The sequence below is a fragment of the Prionailurus bengalensis genome, chromosome A3, assembly GCF_016509475.1.
Source record: "Prionailurus bengalensis isolate Pbe53 chromosome A3, Fcat_Pben_1.1_paternal_pri, whole genome shotgun sequence".
Lineage (NCBI taxonomy): Eukaryota > Metazoa > Chordata > Mammalia > Carnivora > Felidae > Prionailurus > Prionailurus bengalensis.
In genome coordinates this window covers 12,495,151-12,508,626 of record NC_057354.1, presented here as the reverse complement: position 1 = coordinate 12,508,626, position 13,476 = coordinate 12,495,151, and the positions used below count along the sequence as shown (strand labels likewise).

Sequence of the window (13,476 nt, the reverse complement as noted above, 5' to 3'; positions counted from 1 at the left end):
AACAGATACTCTGCCACCTATGCTCACAGAAGCTTTATTCAGTGGCCAAAAGGTGAAAACAACCCAAACATCCACCAACATGTTGATGAATGGACAAAATGTAGAATAGCCATACAATGGAATATTCTTCGGCCTTAAAAAGGAATGAAATTCTGACACTGGCTACAACATGGATGAACCTTGAAACATTATGATAAATGAAATAAGCTAGACACAAAAGATGAATATCCACTGATATTAGGCAGCCAGAATGGGCAAATGCATGCAGACAGAAGTAGAACAGAGAGGTTACCAGGAGATGGGGCAGGGGGAGGTGGCAAAGGGGAAGTTACTTTCAATGTGTACAGAGTTTCAATGTGGGATAATAAAGTTCTGAAAATGGACAGTAGTGATAGTTGATGCCACGGAACTGTACGCCTAGAAATGGTTGAGATGGTAACTTTTATGTTTAAGATTTCATTTTTTAAAAATTTTTAACAAGATTTTATTTTTAAGTAACCTCTACACCCAACATGGGGCTCAAACTTACAACTCCGAGACCAAGGGTCACACACACACTACTGACTGAGCCAGCCAGGTGCCCCTGGTTATCTTTAAAAAGGAACCAAGAAAAGTATGTTTTATACCAAATAGTAACACACTAGAGATCGTCAACATATTAACTTGCTATTAACTTGCACTAATGGGTACTCATTTTTGTGCACAAAAAAAATTCTTGACAGCTATTTATTTGAAGGTATCTAGGTTTTTTTTTAAAGTTTATTTATTTTGGGGGAGGGGGAGGGGGAGGGGGAGGGGGAGGGGGAGGGGGAGGGAGAGGGAGAGGGAGAGGGAGAGGGAGAGGGAGAGGGAGAGGGAGAGGGAGAGGGAGAGGGAGAGGGAGAGGGAGAGGGAGAGGGAGAGGGAGAAGGAGAAGGAGAGGGAGAGGGAGAGGGAGGGCAAGCACAAGCAGGTAGGGGCAGAGAGAGAATCCCAAGCAGGCTCCATGCTGTCAGCACAGAGCCTGATAAAGGACTTGAACTCGTGAACCGTGAGATCATGACCTGAGCTGAAATCAAGAGCTGGATACTTAACCGACTGAGCCACCCAGGCAGCCTCAGAGGTTTTTTTTAAGTATATGAGCTGTTAAAAACAAAGAGTTCACTCTCATACTAAGTAACTGTGTTAATGCAAGCAGAACAAAATTTAGAAATAAACTGGGTGCTGAGGCTAAAATGAGACTTCAACCACCATGCATGCACTCTGATTTTCAAATCTGTTGTTCATTTTACCAGCCCAATTAGTTTTAACTTTTAATGTCAAACATTCAGAAAAGTACAGATAAACAATGTAACAGGCAATTGTGCTGGATTTAACAAAGGTCAACCTTAAGAACTACTGACATCAAATTTTTATTTTTTAAGGAAAACAATAAAGCCCTTTTCACTCCCCTTCCCAGGGCAGCCTTAATCATGTATCTTTCCCAACCATGTTTTTGGTAATGGACGAAAACAATACATGGTATAATTCTGTGTTTTGAAAATTCACATAAATCATTTTCACTGATTATATTCATAAATATTATACAATTCAAACTTGTAAGTTTATACTAATCAAATGCTACTCTATATTGAGGTTCCACATAAGTCTGACAGAAAATAACAATCTATTGCAAAAATCTCAACCGTAAGCCAGTGTTTCTTAAACACAGCAGCAGCAGGATCACTTGGGAGCTTTGCAAGGACAGATGCTGGCTTCCCACTCCAGACAAATTAACTTCAAGTTTTTTCAGGTAGGGCTTAGATATCCATTCTATTTATAGGTACTTATTTTTTTTTAAGACCCCAGTTGATTTTACTAGCATCGTGGAGATTCACTGCTTTATGCCATTGTTTCTAAAGGGATTTCAACAGGGACAAAGCGGCCAATAACATAAAAATGCAAAACAGAAAACAAAGATATACGTGTACTTAGAAGTCACGTTATGTTGCTCTCTTACATAAATAGTTTTGATATTATCTGGATTGGACAAAATGTTGGACTGGATTGGAAAGCAGCAAAATGAGTCAAAACCAATCCACAAATACCATTCTCAGTAAGATGGGAAAAGTATAGTGGGGCCTTAATCTTATCTTCACGAAGTGGGAATTACTGTTAATATCAGTTCCAGAATGTATGGTTTATCAATAAAATCTAGTCAACATTATAAAAAAAACACTCTGAACCAAGCTTAACCCTCAGTATGTCAGAAAAAAAAAATTCACCTAACCATTTACTTACTATCTGGCTTCAACACACTCTTTATTTTTCTATATTTAAAGTCATTTTACAAATAATATACAGACTAAAAGGACAACTAAGAATCTTTTCATTAGAGATTTTAATCAGAATTTAAAATAGCAAATCCAAGTTTTTTATTTCAGATTTATAGTCTGGAAGGCATTTATGTACCCAAAATGGGCATAGTCCTTTAAATGCCGCCCATCAGCTGGCTACGTCTGAACCCAGAGCATAGCCCACTTGTAACGATGTCATGTTTCAAATCCACCTCCAGTGGGTTCCAGCTTATCATGACTTCTGATTCTTCTTGGACTGGTTTCATCAAAACACACTACTTGTGAAACTGACACAATTTTATTGGAGAACAGCCATCTTCTTTGCTCCATAACTACCAACATGCTTTCATTTTTAGATTTATAAACCCCCCCAAAAAAGGATCTAATGAGTTTTTTCATTGTTTTATCATCTGTATCCTCCCAGTCACCTTTGCACACATACCTCCTTCTGCATTTGCCCACTTATTTTGTGAACAGTAGGTGGTAAAAAATAAATTCTGGTGGCCAAACATCACACACAACAAAAATGAAAGAAATGTTGTCACATATACTCTTTTAAAACATCAAAACAGGATGTTCCAGGTTCTTGTCATAAAACACTGTGTGATGAAGCCTTTCCTGTAGAATGGCCAGAAGAGTGTACACATTTCCTTTTCAGACCCCAGAGAAACACACTGTTCACTCGCCGATTCCTGAGTCTGGGGAAGCTAACCTACCATCGATCCCACGTGAAGACCGGCAGGCTGAGATTCGCCGAAACTCTCAATCCCACAGCCATCGCCGAGTCCCGGGCCCTGCTTGCCCCTCCATGTTCACCTTCTCACTCATCTTAGAGTGGGCAGGTCTTCCTCCGCCAACGGTCTTCTTTTGGCCATTAGAGGCACACAAAGAAAAGTTCTAAATTCTCACCTGAGTTCAAAGAAAGCTAACAGCAGAGGGAAAAGACGGTGTCCCCTGTCTTCTGCATCTTCCTGAAAGAAGGAGGCGGCGTGCCAGGCGATGCATTAAGCACAGCAAAGGCCGGGGCAGCAGTGAGTTATTTCACGACTGTATCATCCACCTGGGGAGTCCCCATAATTCCATCTCCTTTTATTTCAGTCTTGCTTAGTGTATTTAGGAACGGATGACAAACAGCAAAATGTTTCAAGACAAAGGAAAATTTAGATTCCATAATGTGAAGATTTACAAAAGGGTCCAAAGGACCTACATGATCACTGCCAGACAGAAGGAGTTTTATTCTATCTTAAAAAATAAATCTCGGGGCGCCTAGGTGGCTCAGTCAGTTAAGCAGCCAACTTTGGCTCAGGTCATGATCTCGCGGTCCATGAGTTCGAGCCCCGCGTCGGGCTCTGTGCCGACAGCTCAGAGCCTGGAGCCTGTTTCAGATTCTGTGTCTCCCACTCCCTGACCCTCCCCCGTTCATGCTTTGTCTCTGTCTCAAAAATAAATAAACGTTAAAAAAAAAATTAAAAGAAAATATTTTTTTTAAAAAATCGTTTTCCCTTTGTTCTTTGTAAGATCCCCAGAAAAGAATACGAGTCCTGCAATATCAATCCTTACAAGGCTTGAAAAAGAAGCTCAGACATGAAAACTGGGTCCCATGGATCCTGACAGAATAATGAAAATCAATTTCAGTTTAAGCCCCAGCTAAATACGTCCCTGGCCCAAGTGAAAACAACAAGACCAGAAGAGCTAATTTATTTTCACAAAAGTAAGGCCCTCAAAGAGTACAGTGTTTTTTCTCAAGTCGGCCTTCTACCACTACCACCAAGAGAAAACTTTTAAAGCTTGATACAATCTTCAAGACAGAAACCGCACAACCACACACAGATATACACATACCTACATACACACGCAGCTGGCACTTTAATTAAACACAAACAGGATCACACTATCTACAAAATTACAGCTCTGGTTCTTGACTCCTCCTTCTCAGTACCTTAGGGGCCTCCTTTCAAGCCTATGTGTACAGACCTACCACACTCAGGACTCCCTCTGACGAATGTATCTGTTTATTTAACCACTTCCCTACTAGTGGACATTACGTCAGCTCTGTCTATTACATATACTGTAGCTATTGGCCATCTTGCTCCTAACAGCTCAGACACTGAGTAAGTCATTCTTTATTACCACAGCCTTGGATTTAAAAAAAAAAAAAAAAAAGAAAGGAAAGAAAAAAAAAAAGACATTTTTAAAAAAATTTTTTAATGTTTTGTTTATTTTTGAGAGAGAGAGAACAGGTGGTGGAGGGGCAGAGAGAAAGAGGGAGACACGGAATTTGAAGCAGGCTGCGGGCTCTGAACTGTCAGCACAGAGCCCGATGCGGTCGGTGCCCGAACTGGTGAACCATGAGATCATGACCCGAGCCAAAGTCGGAAGCCCAACCTACTGAGTCACCCAGGCACCCCAAAGAAAGGCATTTTTCCAAGGCAGGACCTTTGCACAAGCTGCTCCTGCTGTTCTTTTGCTTATCTTTAGTCTCTGCTTCAATGATGCTTCCTCAGAAAGAACTTCCTTGAATGCATCGCCGTTACTCCAATCTTACTCCAATCTAAATGAGATATCAGATGCCCTTCTAATACTTGCTACTTTCTACCTTCGTACTCGCTGCACTCTTTGACGATTCTAATGTTAACATCTGTCAGCTCTGTTCGATGAAGCCCCAACATGGAAGGGGCAGATTTTTCCTCAAAGCCTAGCATGATGCCTGTTGTCAAGGAACCAGACAACCCCTGCTTTATAGACATAAATTGCTGGCTTTTTATTGGCCATGTTCTAGAGAAGACAAATTGATCTATCACACAATCACATGCTCTACATACTTTCAAAAGCAAAATCAACAATTTGTTTAAAATTGTAATTTCTGGGGTGCCTGTGTGTTTCAGTTGGTTAAGCGTCCGACTATTGGTTTTGGCTCAGGTCATGATCTTACAGTTCATGAGTCTGAGCCCCATATCAGGCTCTATGCTGGCAGTGCAGAGCCTGCTTAGGATCCTCTCTCTCCCTCTCTCTCAAGATAAAGAGACTCTAGAAAAACCTGCAATTTCCAATACTGGCAGACCACAGGCAAAAAGGCTGCTCTCTCACCCTGGTGGCAGATTTCTTAGTGGCACCATGCTTCTGAGAACTTGGTCATATTTACTGCCGTGCAAGTGGCATATTTACTTCCATGTCTGGGCTCATAAAAATAGTCATAGACATGCACAAAGATTTACTACAACAACGTTCCTCACTACCTATTTTCTAAAAGGGAACACTGCAAACAATCTAAATAACCACGCCTCTGTTGAAAACATAAACTGGTATGTTTACACAATGAAACACACTGTAGCTATTAAAAAGTGTTTAGATGCAAGTTGAACTTGAGTCCTCCAAGGAATTAGAAGTAAATGGCATGACAACAGATTCACGATAAGCAGTTCCGTGAAAAAAAGTGGTTACCATACAATATCCTCCCACTTTTGTCATTAGACAGGTACACGTATTTACTTACGTATGCACTGACACCCACCAAATGTTAATAGTGATCATCCATCCGTTAAGCAGCAAATCTATAAATGATTTTTGTTTTTTAATTTAAAAATGTTTATAGTTTACATACATTCATTGTAAGAAAAAAATTAAAGATCTCTTCTAAAAATGTCTCTTTACGCCCTACCACCCAGCTATCAGGAGGCCTGGTTGAGGTGGGAGGCCAAGTGTTTCATTTATTATCTCAAAGCAAGTCTCATCTGACTCAATGACTCTTGTTTCTGAAGCACTGGGTGAGCCCAGTCTTTGAGCCGTTTCTGAAGGGCAATGTCTCTACTTCAAACCATACAGAACGAGAACAGGGGCACAAGGAGATTTAACATTACTCTCAGCAAAGCTCCATACAGATGGCAGAGGAGCCAGTGGAACCCAGCCCAGGAGAGAGCATCTGCGCCAGCCTCTGCCCTCAGGCCAGAGCCAACCTCGCTGCTCCAGGGTAATGGGGTCAGACTGGGGACACCAATCAGGTACCTTCCCTTTTCAGCAAAAGGGTGGGTACTTGCAGGCAGCATTCAAAGTGGGGTGGCTGCCTGAGGGGGAAGCACCGATAATACTTAGGATTTAGGACCTGTGGTTCCCAAACCCTGACCGAGCTTTAGAGCTACTGCAAGAGCACACTTAAAAAAAAAAAAAAAAAAAGGCAAAAGACAGACTCCTATTAGAAATCGTGTGGGTTGGACCAAGGAATTTTTTTTAAACTTCTCAAGTGGCTGTGAAGAAGACAACCCACATGCCAGGGCTCAGCGATCGTTTAACAACTGCTGGCGAGAAGCAGCTGAGAAACAACCAGCCCATCTGACTCCAATTAGATCAGCACCGCGGCGAAGTCAAAAAATGAAAAGCCTCCAAGATGACTCAAATTACACTACCTACTGCTTCTAACAAATCTCACCGGTGAGAAGCTTATCCCTTTAACTTCATGAAATCCCCTCTTCTAAGTGACAGTCTCTTCTATTTGGTCCTCAGTGGACCCTGGAAACAGATTATCTCTATTGTAAAATGTGTGATTACACTGGAAAAGGCAAACACACCATAACGAAAAACAGTCATTGATTTCCTAAGACCTCGATTCCCATTTAGCCACAAGGAGTTAAAAACCTATTCTTACTGTGGGATTTTTAAAACCTGGCCCCCAAATTCTCTGACACTCTTCTCATCCAGAAATGAGGTTCTTAACATTGTCAATGTACCAAATAAAAGCAACTGAGCCGTACCCTTAAACTGGTTAAAACTGTGAATTTATGTTATGTGAATTTTGCTTAATTATAAAAAGTGAGTTTCTGTATCTCCTCCTTTTGAATCTGGGCTCTGTGCCTGCTTGACCTATAGATACAGCAGAAGCAATGCTGTGGGGGATTTCTGGGCCCAGGCCTTAAAAACTGGAAGCTGCTTCCATTTCCTGTCTTCTAGGATACTTGGAACCCGGCACCATCCCATCCCGTGGGTCAGCAGTCTCTGCACAGGGTAGTTAAGAGAGGAACTGAGGTCCTCTCAGGACCACAGCCCCTGCTTCAGTCTCAGCAGACAGCCAGCATCAACTTACCAGTCTTGTGAGGGAGCCATCTTGGAAGTGATCCTCTGGCCCCTGTGGAGCCACCTTAGCCAGAGCTGTGTAGGGGAGAGACCAGCTGGGTGCCAAGCCCTGCCTAAATGGCAGATTTGTGAGCAAAATAAATGTCTACAGGTGGTTAAGCCACTAAAGTTTGTAATGGCTTATTACGCAGCAACAGATAACCGGCACTCTGATATGTCAGAGTAGCTGGTCAAAAACGGCTTCAGAAAATTCTCTAAGCTGGTGCCATAAACCGCAGTAGGTTCTGACAAGAGTAACCTTTACCACCAAAGAATTCCTCCATGCATGTGCTTCACAACTCAATTGAGTCACAATCTTTCTACCATGTTCACTCAAAACTATGCCACAGAGTGAAAAAGCAGGCATCTGACTTTCTTGCTAAGACATTTTTTTAAGGGGGGGTGGGGAAGAAAGGCCAAAAGGCCATAGAGTACAAAATCATGCAAGCTGCCAAATCACAAAAATTCCGGACAGCTCTCAGTGCTTCTCAGAAAAAGCCACTGGAGAGAACACCTTTACCACTACTCACCTGCTCGCCCGCCCGCCTCACCTCCAGCCTCTCCGGTGGGGGCTCGCTTTGCAGGGTCCGCAAGGCTTTCGCAGCAGCATCGTGTTTTGCAGCCTGTCTTGTCTTTCCTTTCCCACTGAACTGCTGTCCTCCCACAGAAAGCTCAACTTGATAAAGTAAAGGCGGTACTGGAAATGGGTAAAAGTACCTGAAAGTAAAAAGGGGGTTTTAGCAGAATTACAATCTCAGATCAGTAAGTCACCCATTCGCTCCCTGGCAAATCCCAGGTCTTTCCTTCATCACGGGTCCTAATCACATCAGGACCTGCTTGCCAATAATGACTCCTCATCGGTACATCCAGAGATTTCACAAGCTTACACTGGATTAGAACTGGCACACAGAATAGGCAAATACTGTCTAGCAAGCAAACTTATGTTCCACAAAAACACCTTATAGACTACATGAGTTCAATTTATAATGTAACCCAAATTTACAAAATTAGACTTTGGCTTAAGGTAGAAAACTTGCTCTATTTTCTCATATGTGAGAGACACCCTTGCCTGTCTCCAGAAAAGCCTGGGAATTTTTTTTTAATGCTTTATGTATTTATTTTGAGAGAGAGGTAAAGAGAGAGAGAGACACTCCCAAGGAGGCTCCACACAGCACAGACCCCGGTGTGGGGCTCAAACCCACAAACCACGAGATTATGAGCTGAGCCGGAATCAAGAGTCTAATGCCTAACCGAATGAGCCACCCAGGTGCCCCTGGGAATTTTTTAACAGAAATTTTTTTGGAAGGACCCTCATTTCTAGAAATCCCAACAGCCTACAGCCTGGCAGAACCTGGCCTCTACATGTCAAAGCTTACATTTTTTAAAGTTTATTTAGAGAGACAGAGAGAAAACGAACTGGGGAGGGGTGGAGGGAGGGGGAGAGAAGAATCCCAAGAATCTGACAGCGCAGAGCCCAATGCAGGGCTCGAAACTCACAGACTGTGAGATCATGACCTGAGCTGGAATCAAGAGTCGGCTGCTTAACCGAATGAGCCACCCAGACGCCCCCAGAGCTTACATTTTTTAAGTGGCTTTGCCTCCATTCAAGTCAGGCAGGGAAAGGAAGACCTCCCCTCCCATCATCAACCTATCCGCTAACGTCTTACGATTGCCCAACAGGAGGCTTTTTACACATAGTTTCGGGTTTCGATTAGTATTTTGCTGGACCTGTACTCCAAAGCTGTTACCAAGCACATAAATTCAAAGCCAAAAAGTATACCCAATAAACAATAATCAACAAATCTATGAATGCTGAGAATCTTGGTGTTTGTGGGAATCACACTCAAATATGACTCAGTTACAAAAAGCAGTTAGAAAGGTGATCTTTAACCAGATGGCTTCAGGGCACAGCCATACTGCTAGTGAGGAGCACACTCAGGCTCTTGCCAGTGACAGAAGGTAAAGGAGCAGGCATCAAGACACAGTTCCAAAGGCACCACGATTAAGATGACTTCAGCATTTGGCAAGCCTGAAGATGACCAAATCATTGTGCGCTCCACAATCTACAGATTTTCTTCTTCCATGTCAGAAATGACATATATCTTCACCTGTACTTAAAACAAACAGCGGCACCTGGGTGGCTCAGTCGGTTGAGCGTCCAACTCTTGGTTTCAGCTCATGTCACGGTCTCACAGTTGTGACACAGAGCCCCGTGTTGGGCTCTGTGCCAGGCATGGAGCCTGCTTGGGATTCTCTCCTCCTCTCTCTGCCCCTCCTCCGTTCTCTCTTGCCCTATAAGTAAGTAAAACAGGCACATACCTTGGGGGATAAGCACCTCCTCTCATGTTGTAGTTATAGGTGGACTGCATCCGAGAGTAAGGGTCGACAGGCTTATACATTGGTTTTTTTCCAAGTTTCATGCACAGTGCATTTAGCTCTACAGTAGGGGTTATGCTTTCTGCAATACAGAAGCAACAAAGAGAACTGGTTATTTTCTGACATGAGAATGACAGTTACTAAAATCAGAAAGAATAGCATGCTTTCTACTAACTGGATTCATAATGCATTTCAGGAAAGTATCTAAGTACTTCACTGCTAGGCATCAGGTCAGGAAATCCAAGAATCTGCTGTGATTTCTAGATATTAATACACAGTCAACAGCACAAAATACAGTGTAAGAGCTATTAGAGGGGCAGCAACTAGCATAAGACATTACCAGAGAAAGTCACTCATTCCAGTTATTAGATATCAGTTCCAATACACATCAAATTCCACGATTAAAAAAAAATCCCATGTGACTGTCCAAATCATTTTACTGTTTGGGAATCCTTAGCCGATATAACTCTGGTTGTACTGACTTGCTGGGTTATTGGCTTACACTTAGAAGTATGTTTATTGCACACTACTTCATCGAACAATGCACTTACTAAGCAGTAACTGGATGGAAAGCACTGTGCTAAGGGACACAATTCTTCCCCCCAGAGGACCAACAGGAGGTGTGCTATAAGGAAAGGTGTGGAATTAAGAAGGAGGAGGCAAGTAAATTCTATCTGGAGAAGTCAGATGAGGGTCACAAAACATTCAGAGATTTCCAATCTCAGTATTTACGATGGGATTTGACCTGTGAGAATACTTGTTAGGAAAAGGAGTTCTGTTTCCATATAAATAAGAGTCAAGTATAATTTGGGTTATCTCACAATCATCAACTGTAGAAAACACACACTGTTTGTTTCCCAATTTTTCTTTTCTCTCAGTTCATCCAATTCATAAACCTTTAAAAACATTTAAAAGAAAAACCAGGCTGGAAAGAGTAGTGTGAGCACACAATCACATCTAAGAACAACACTTTCACATCAAACACAGAACAACACTAGCAATGGCAAAGTTCAACTTAAATGCACACAAAAATCCACTTTAAAATGCCTCTTTAGGAGGTATGTAGAAGAAAACAGCAGCAACAAAAAAGACTTGATTCTGTACTAGGAACTGGTTCAACTAAATTTAGTGCATGAATCAAATTTATAAGAATATTTTTGGATTTGCAAAATCAAAAGGTCACAGAAGTAACCAGCCTCTCTCTTCTTACTTTCAGAATTATATTTTTTATATGATTCATACAGGTTCTTACTAAGCATAACCTGAATCATCTCAAGAACAGTTCTGACCCATAAAATTTACCTGCAGTGGAGAATGAATCTGAAATACCACAAAGAAATCAAAAGCAACAAGGAAGGTGTGGCTGAAATCTCCCGGATTCCTTCCTACGTACAAAGGGACTGGGATGGCTTCGTGTGCCTGGTGGTAACGTGGCTCAGCCACTTCCATCCACAGCAACAGGTCAATGGTCCCCAAGCTTTTACCAGAAGCTCTTCTTTATTAGTCTTCTCCCTCCTTTGGTCCCTTGTTTGAAAAGGTGTTATCCACTAATAGTACTTAAGTAATACATATTTAAGTCATTTTCTCATTCTTTTTGATGATCAGGAGACGTGTAAATGACAATCTGCGTTTCTGATCAACATGTTATAATTGGTATTTCCACACTGGGTTGAAGTGATTCCAGCTAAGGCCTACATTCTGGGCAATTTTTTCACTAGGCTTCTCTGCAATCTTAGCCATTGTTTGGTGACACCACTACCTCTCAGGGACCTTCTTTCCAGATCCTCAGGAGTCAAGAGACCAGAGACTGGGAACCAATGCTTTGGAGTATGGTTAAGGATTCTAAAAAGGTAAGCGTTTGCCACTGGTAGTGTAGAAACCGTGCTTGCAAAGTCAGTAAGTTAGTTATGAAAGAATGCATATACATACTAAATGGGTACCTCTAGACACACTTCTGAAAGGAACCTGTCTTGGCCCACGCATAATACCTGGATTCCTTCCTTCGCTACGAAAAGGGCGGACTATGGGTTTAGGAAATTTTGTTCCTTCCAAAGCTTTGGCAGCAGCTGTGTGCTGGGCTTTTTTAACACTAGTTCCTTCAGCTTCCCAGTGCTGATCTCCAAGTGTTAGCTGTACTGTAAACACCTACAAATGAAAATTGTGAGCTCTCAATTCACGATACCTGAGGTTGACTGTAATATGTCGCTTGGACCTGGAACATTGTTTATGGTCATGGTTTAAAAGGCCTGGTCATTACCTTGGCAAATTACTCCCTCACTCCCATTTTTTGTTATTTTTATAAACACAAAAAGATACAGGTCTCATTGACTGGCATTGAACAACACTCTATGACAAAACTATGCTTTGAAAAATGGAGGTAAGTACAGAGATTTAAAAAAAATGTTTTCCCCTATATTAAAATATTAGATGCTGATTTGGAAGTCAGCCAAACAGAAGTTGTCTTCCAATTACTTCTCAGGGAAGAAATTCAGCAAACTTGATTTAGACACAAAGTAGTATCTCATGCAAATTAAGACGTTTGTTTTGATGTTCTCGTGTTTGTGGTCTCGTCTGAAAACAACCCTAGCAGGACAAAAACTAGAATGAATTTGGGAATGTGAGCCAGGTTCTAAAAAGTTGCCTTCTATTTTCCTAAGACTATACTATTCAGACACTGCCTCCATTTGGGGAAGAAAATCCAATCTGTAGCAAGCAAAGATCTAGAAACGTTTCTGAACTCAAGGAGGCATCCAAAACAGCTGATTTTGCCCTCAGCAAACGCTGACAATGGCAAGCCTCTTTATTCCTTTTTAAGTATAAAGGTTACCCAAATACACACTCTGTTCTTGAAATTAGGTTATGTTAATCCTATCAGAACTGAATATTCTGTCAAAAACTATGACCCATCATAGCACAGTGATTCTTTAACTTTGGTGCTTATCTTAGGAAGCTTAGTAAAATATACATGTCCAGGGACTTTGACTGAGAAGCAAGAGTGGAGACTCTAGGCAAGTGTTCTTTAATAAGCTCCCCTAGTGATTCTGACGCACTGCAAAGTTTGAGACTCACTACTTAGGAATTTAGCAAAACCAACTGGAGCTTTTGTTTTTCTGCTTTTCTTTATCACTGGATATCACTGTTTCATTTGCAAATAATTTACTGTGAATAATTTAATGTGAATGTACTCCTCTGAACATGTCCAGATCACTTAAATTTGGTGCCTAAAGGGATGGGTGCGATGTGCCTTCACAGCTGATTTTTCTTGTAGGTCTTAACTTCAGGATTCCCTCAGTACACAGCTTCCACTAAAGGGGGAAAATTAAAGAATCCTTCACCCCAGTGGAAACACTAGGGGTCCCCTGTATTTCTGCTGCAGTTCACAAGGTTACTCATTTAGGCACCACTAGCATGGACTGAAAATCCTGGGTGGCCTAACAGCCAAACAGCAGAAGTCTACACTGTGCAATCCCTGGGGCATTTTCATGATCCATTCGTGGAAAGACATTTAAAGGGAAAAAGCTAAAAAACAAAAAAGAGTTAATTCCATTAACAGTTTTGCCTTTCTCCAGGACTTTCCCCGTCAGCGCTGTTGCCACTCTGCTGCCTTTCTGTGTAGAGGGTTGGTAACAAGGTTAGAATCTTGGTTTTAATAGAATTAAAAGTACACCAGACCACTGATTTT

At 41.7% G+C, this 13,476-nt stretch overlaps 1 protein-coding gene across 17 annotated transcripts in view; it reads right to left on the bottom strand.

Moving 5' to 3' along the window:
• Nucleotides 1-13,476, bottom strand: part of STAU1 (staufen double-stranded RNA binding protein 1) — an 82,647-nt gene that overhangs the window by 20,528 nt on the left and 48,643 nt on the right. For 6 of the 17 annotated variants that reach the window (XM_043553719.1, XM_043553713.1, XM_043553717.1 and 3 more), the window contains 2 exons: nucleotides 9,738-9,876; nucleotides 7,949-8,135 (listed from right to left, as the gene is read on the bottom strand). In XM_043553719.1, the coding sequence (XP_043409654.1) occupies nucleotides 7,949-8,135; nucleotides 9,738-9,838 (288 nt within the window). In that variant the 5' untranslated portion in view covers nucleotides 9,839-9,876. Of the gene's footprint in view, nucleotides 1-7,948; nucleotides 8,136-9,737; nucleotides 9,877-11,734; nucleotides 11,940-13,476 lie in introns of all 17 variants that reach the window. The other 11 variants (XM_043553706.1, XM_043553712.1, XM_043553707.1 and 8 more) reach the window with 5 other exon arrangements.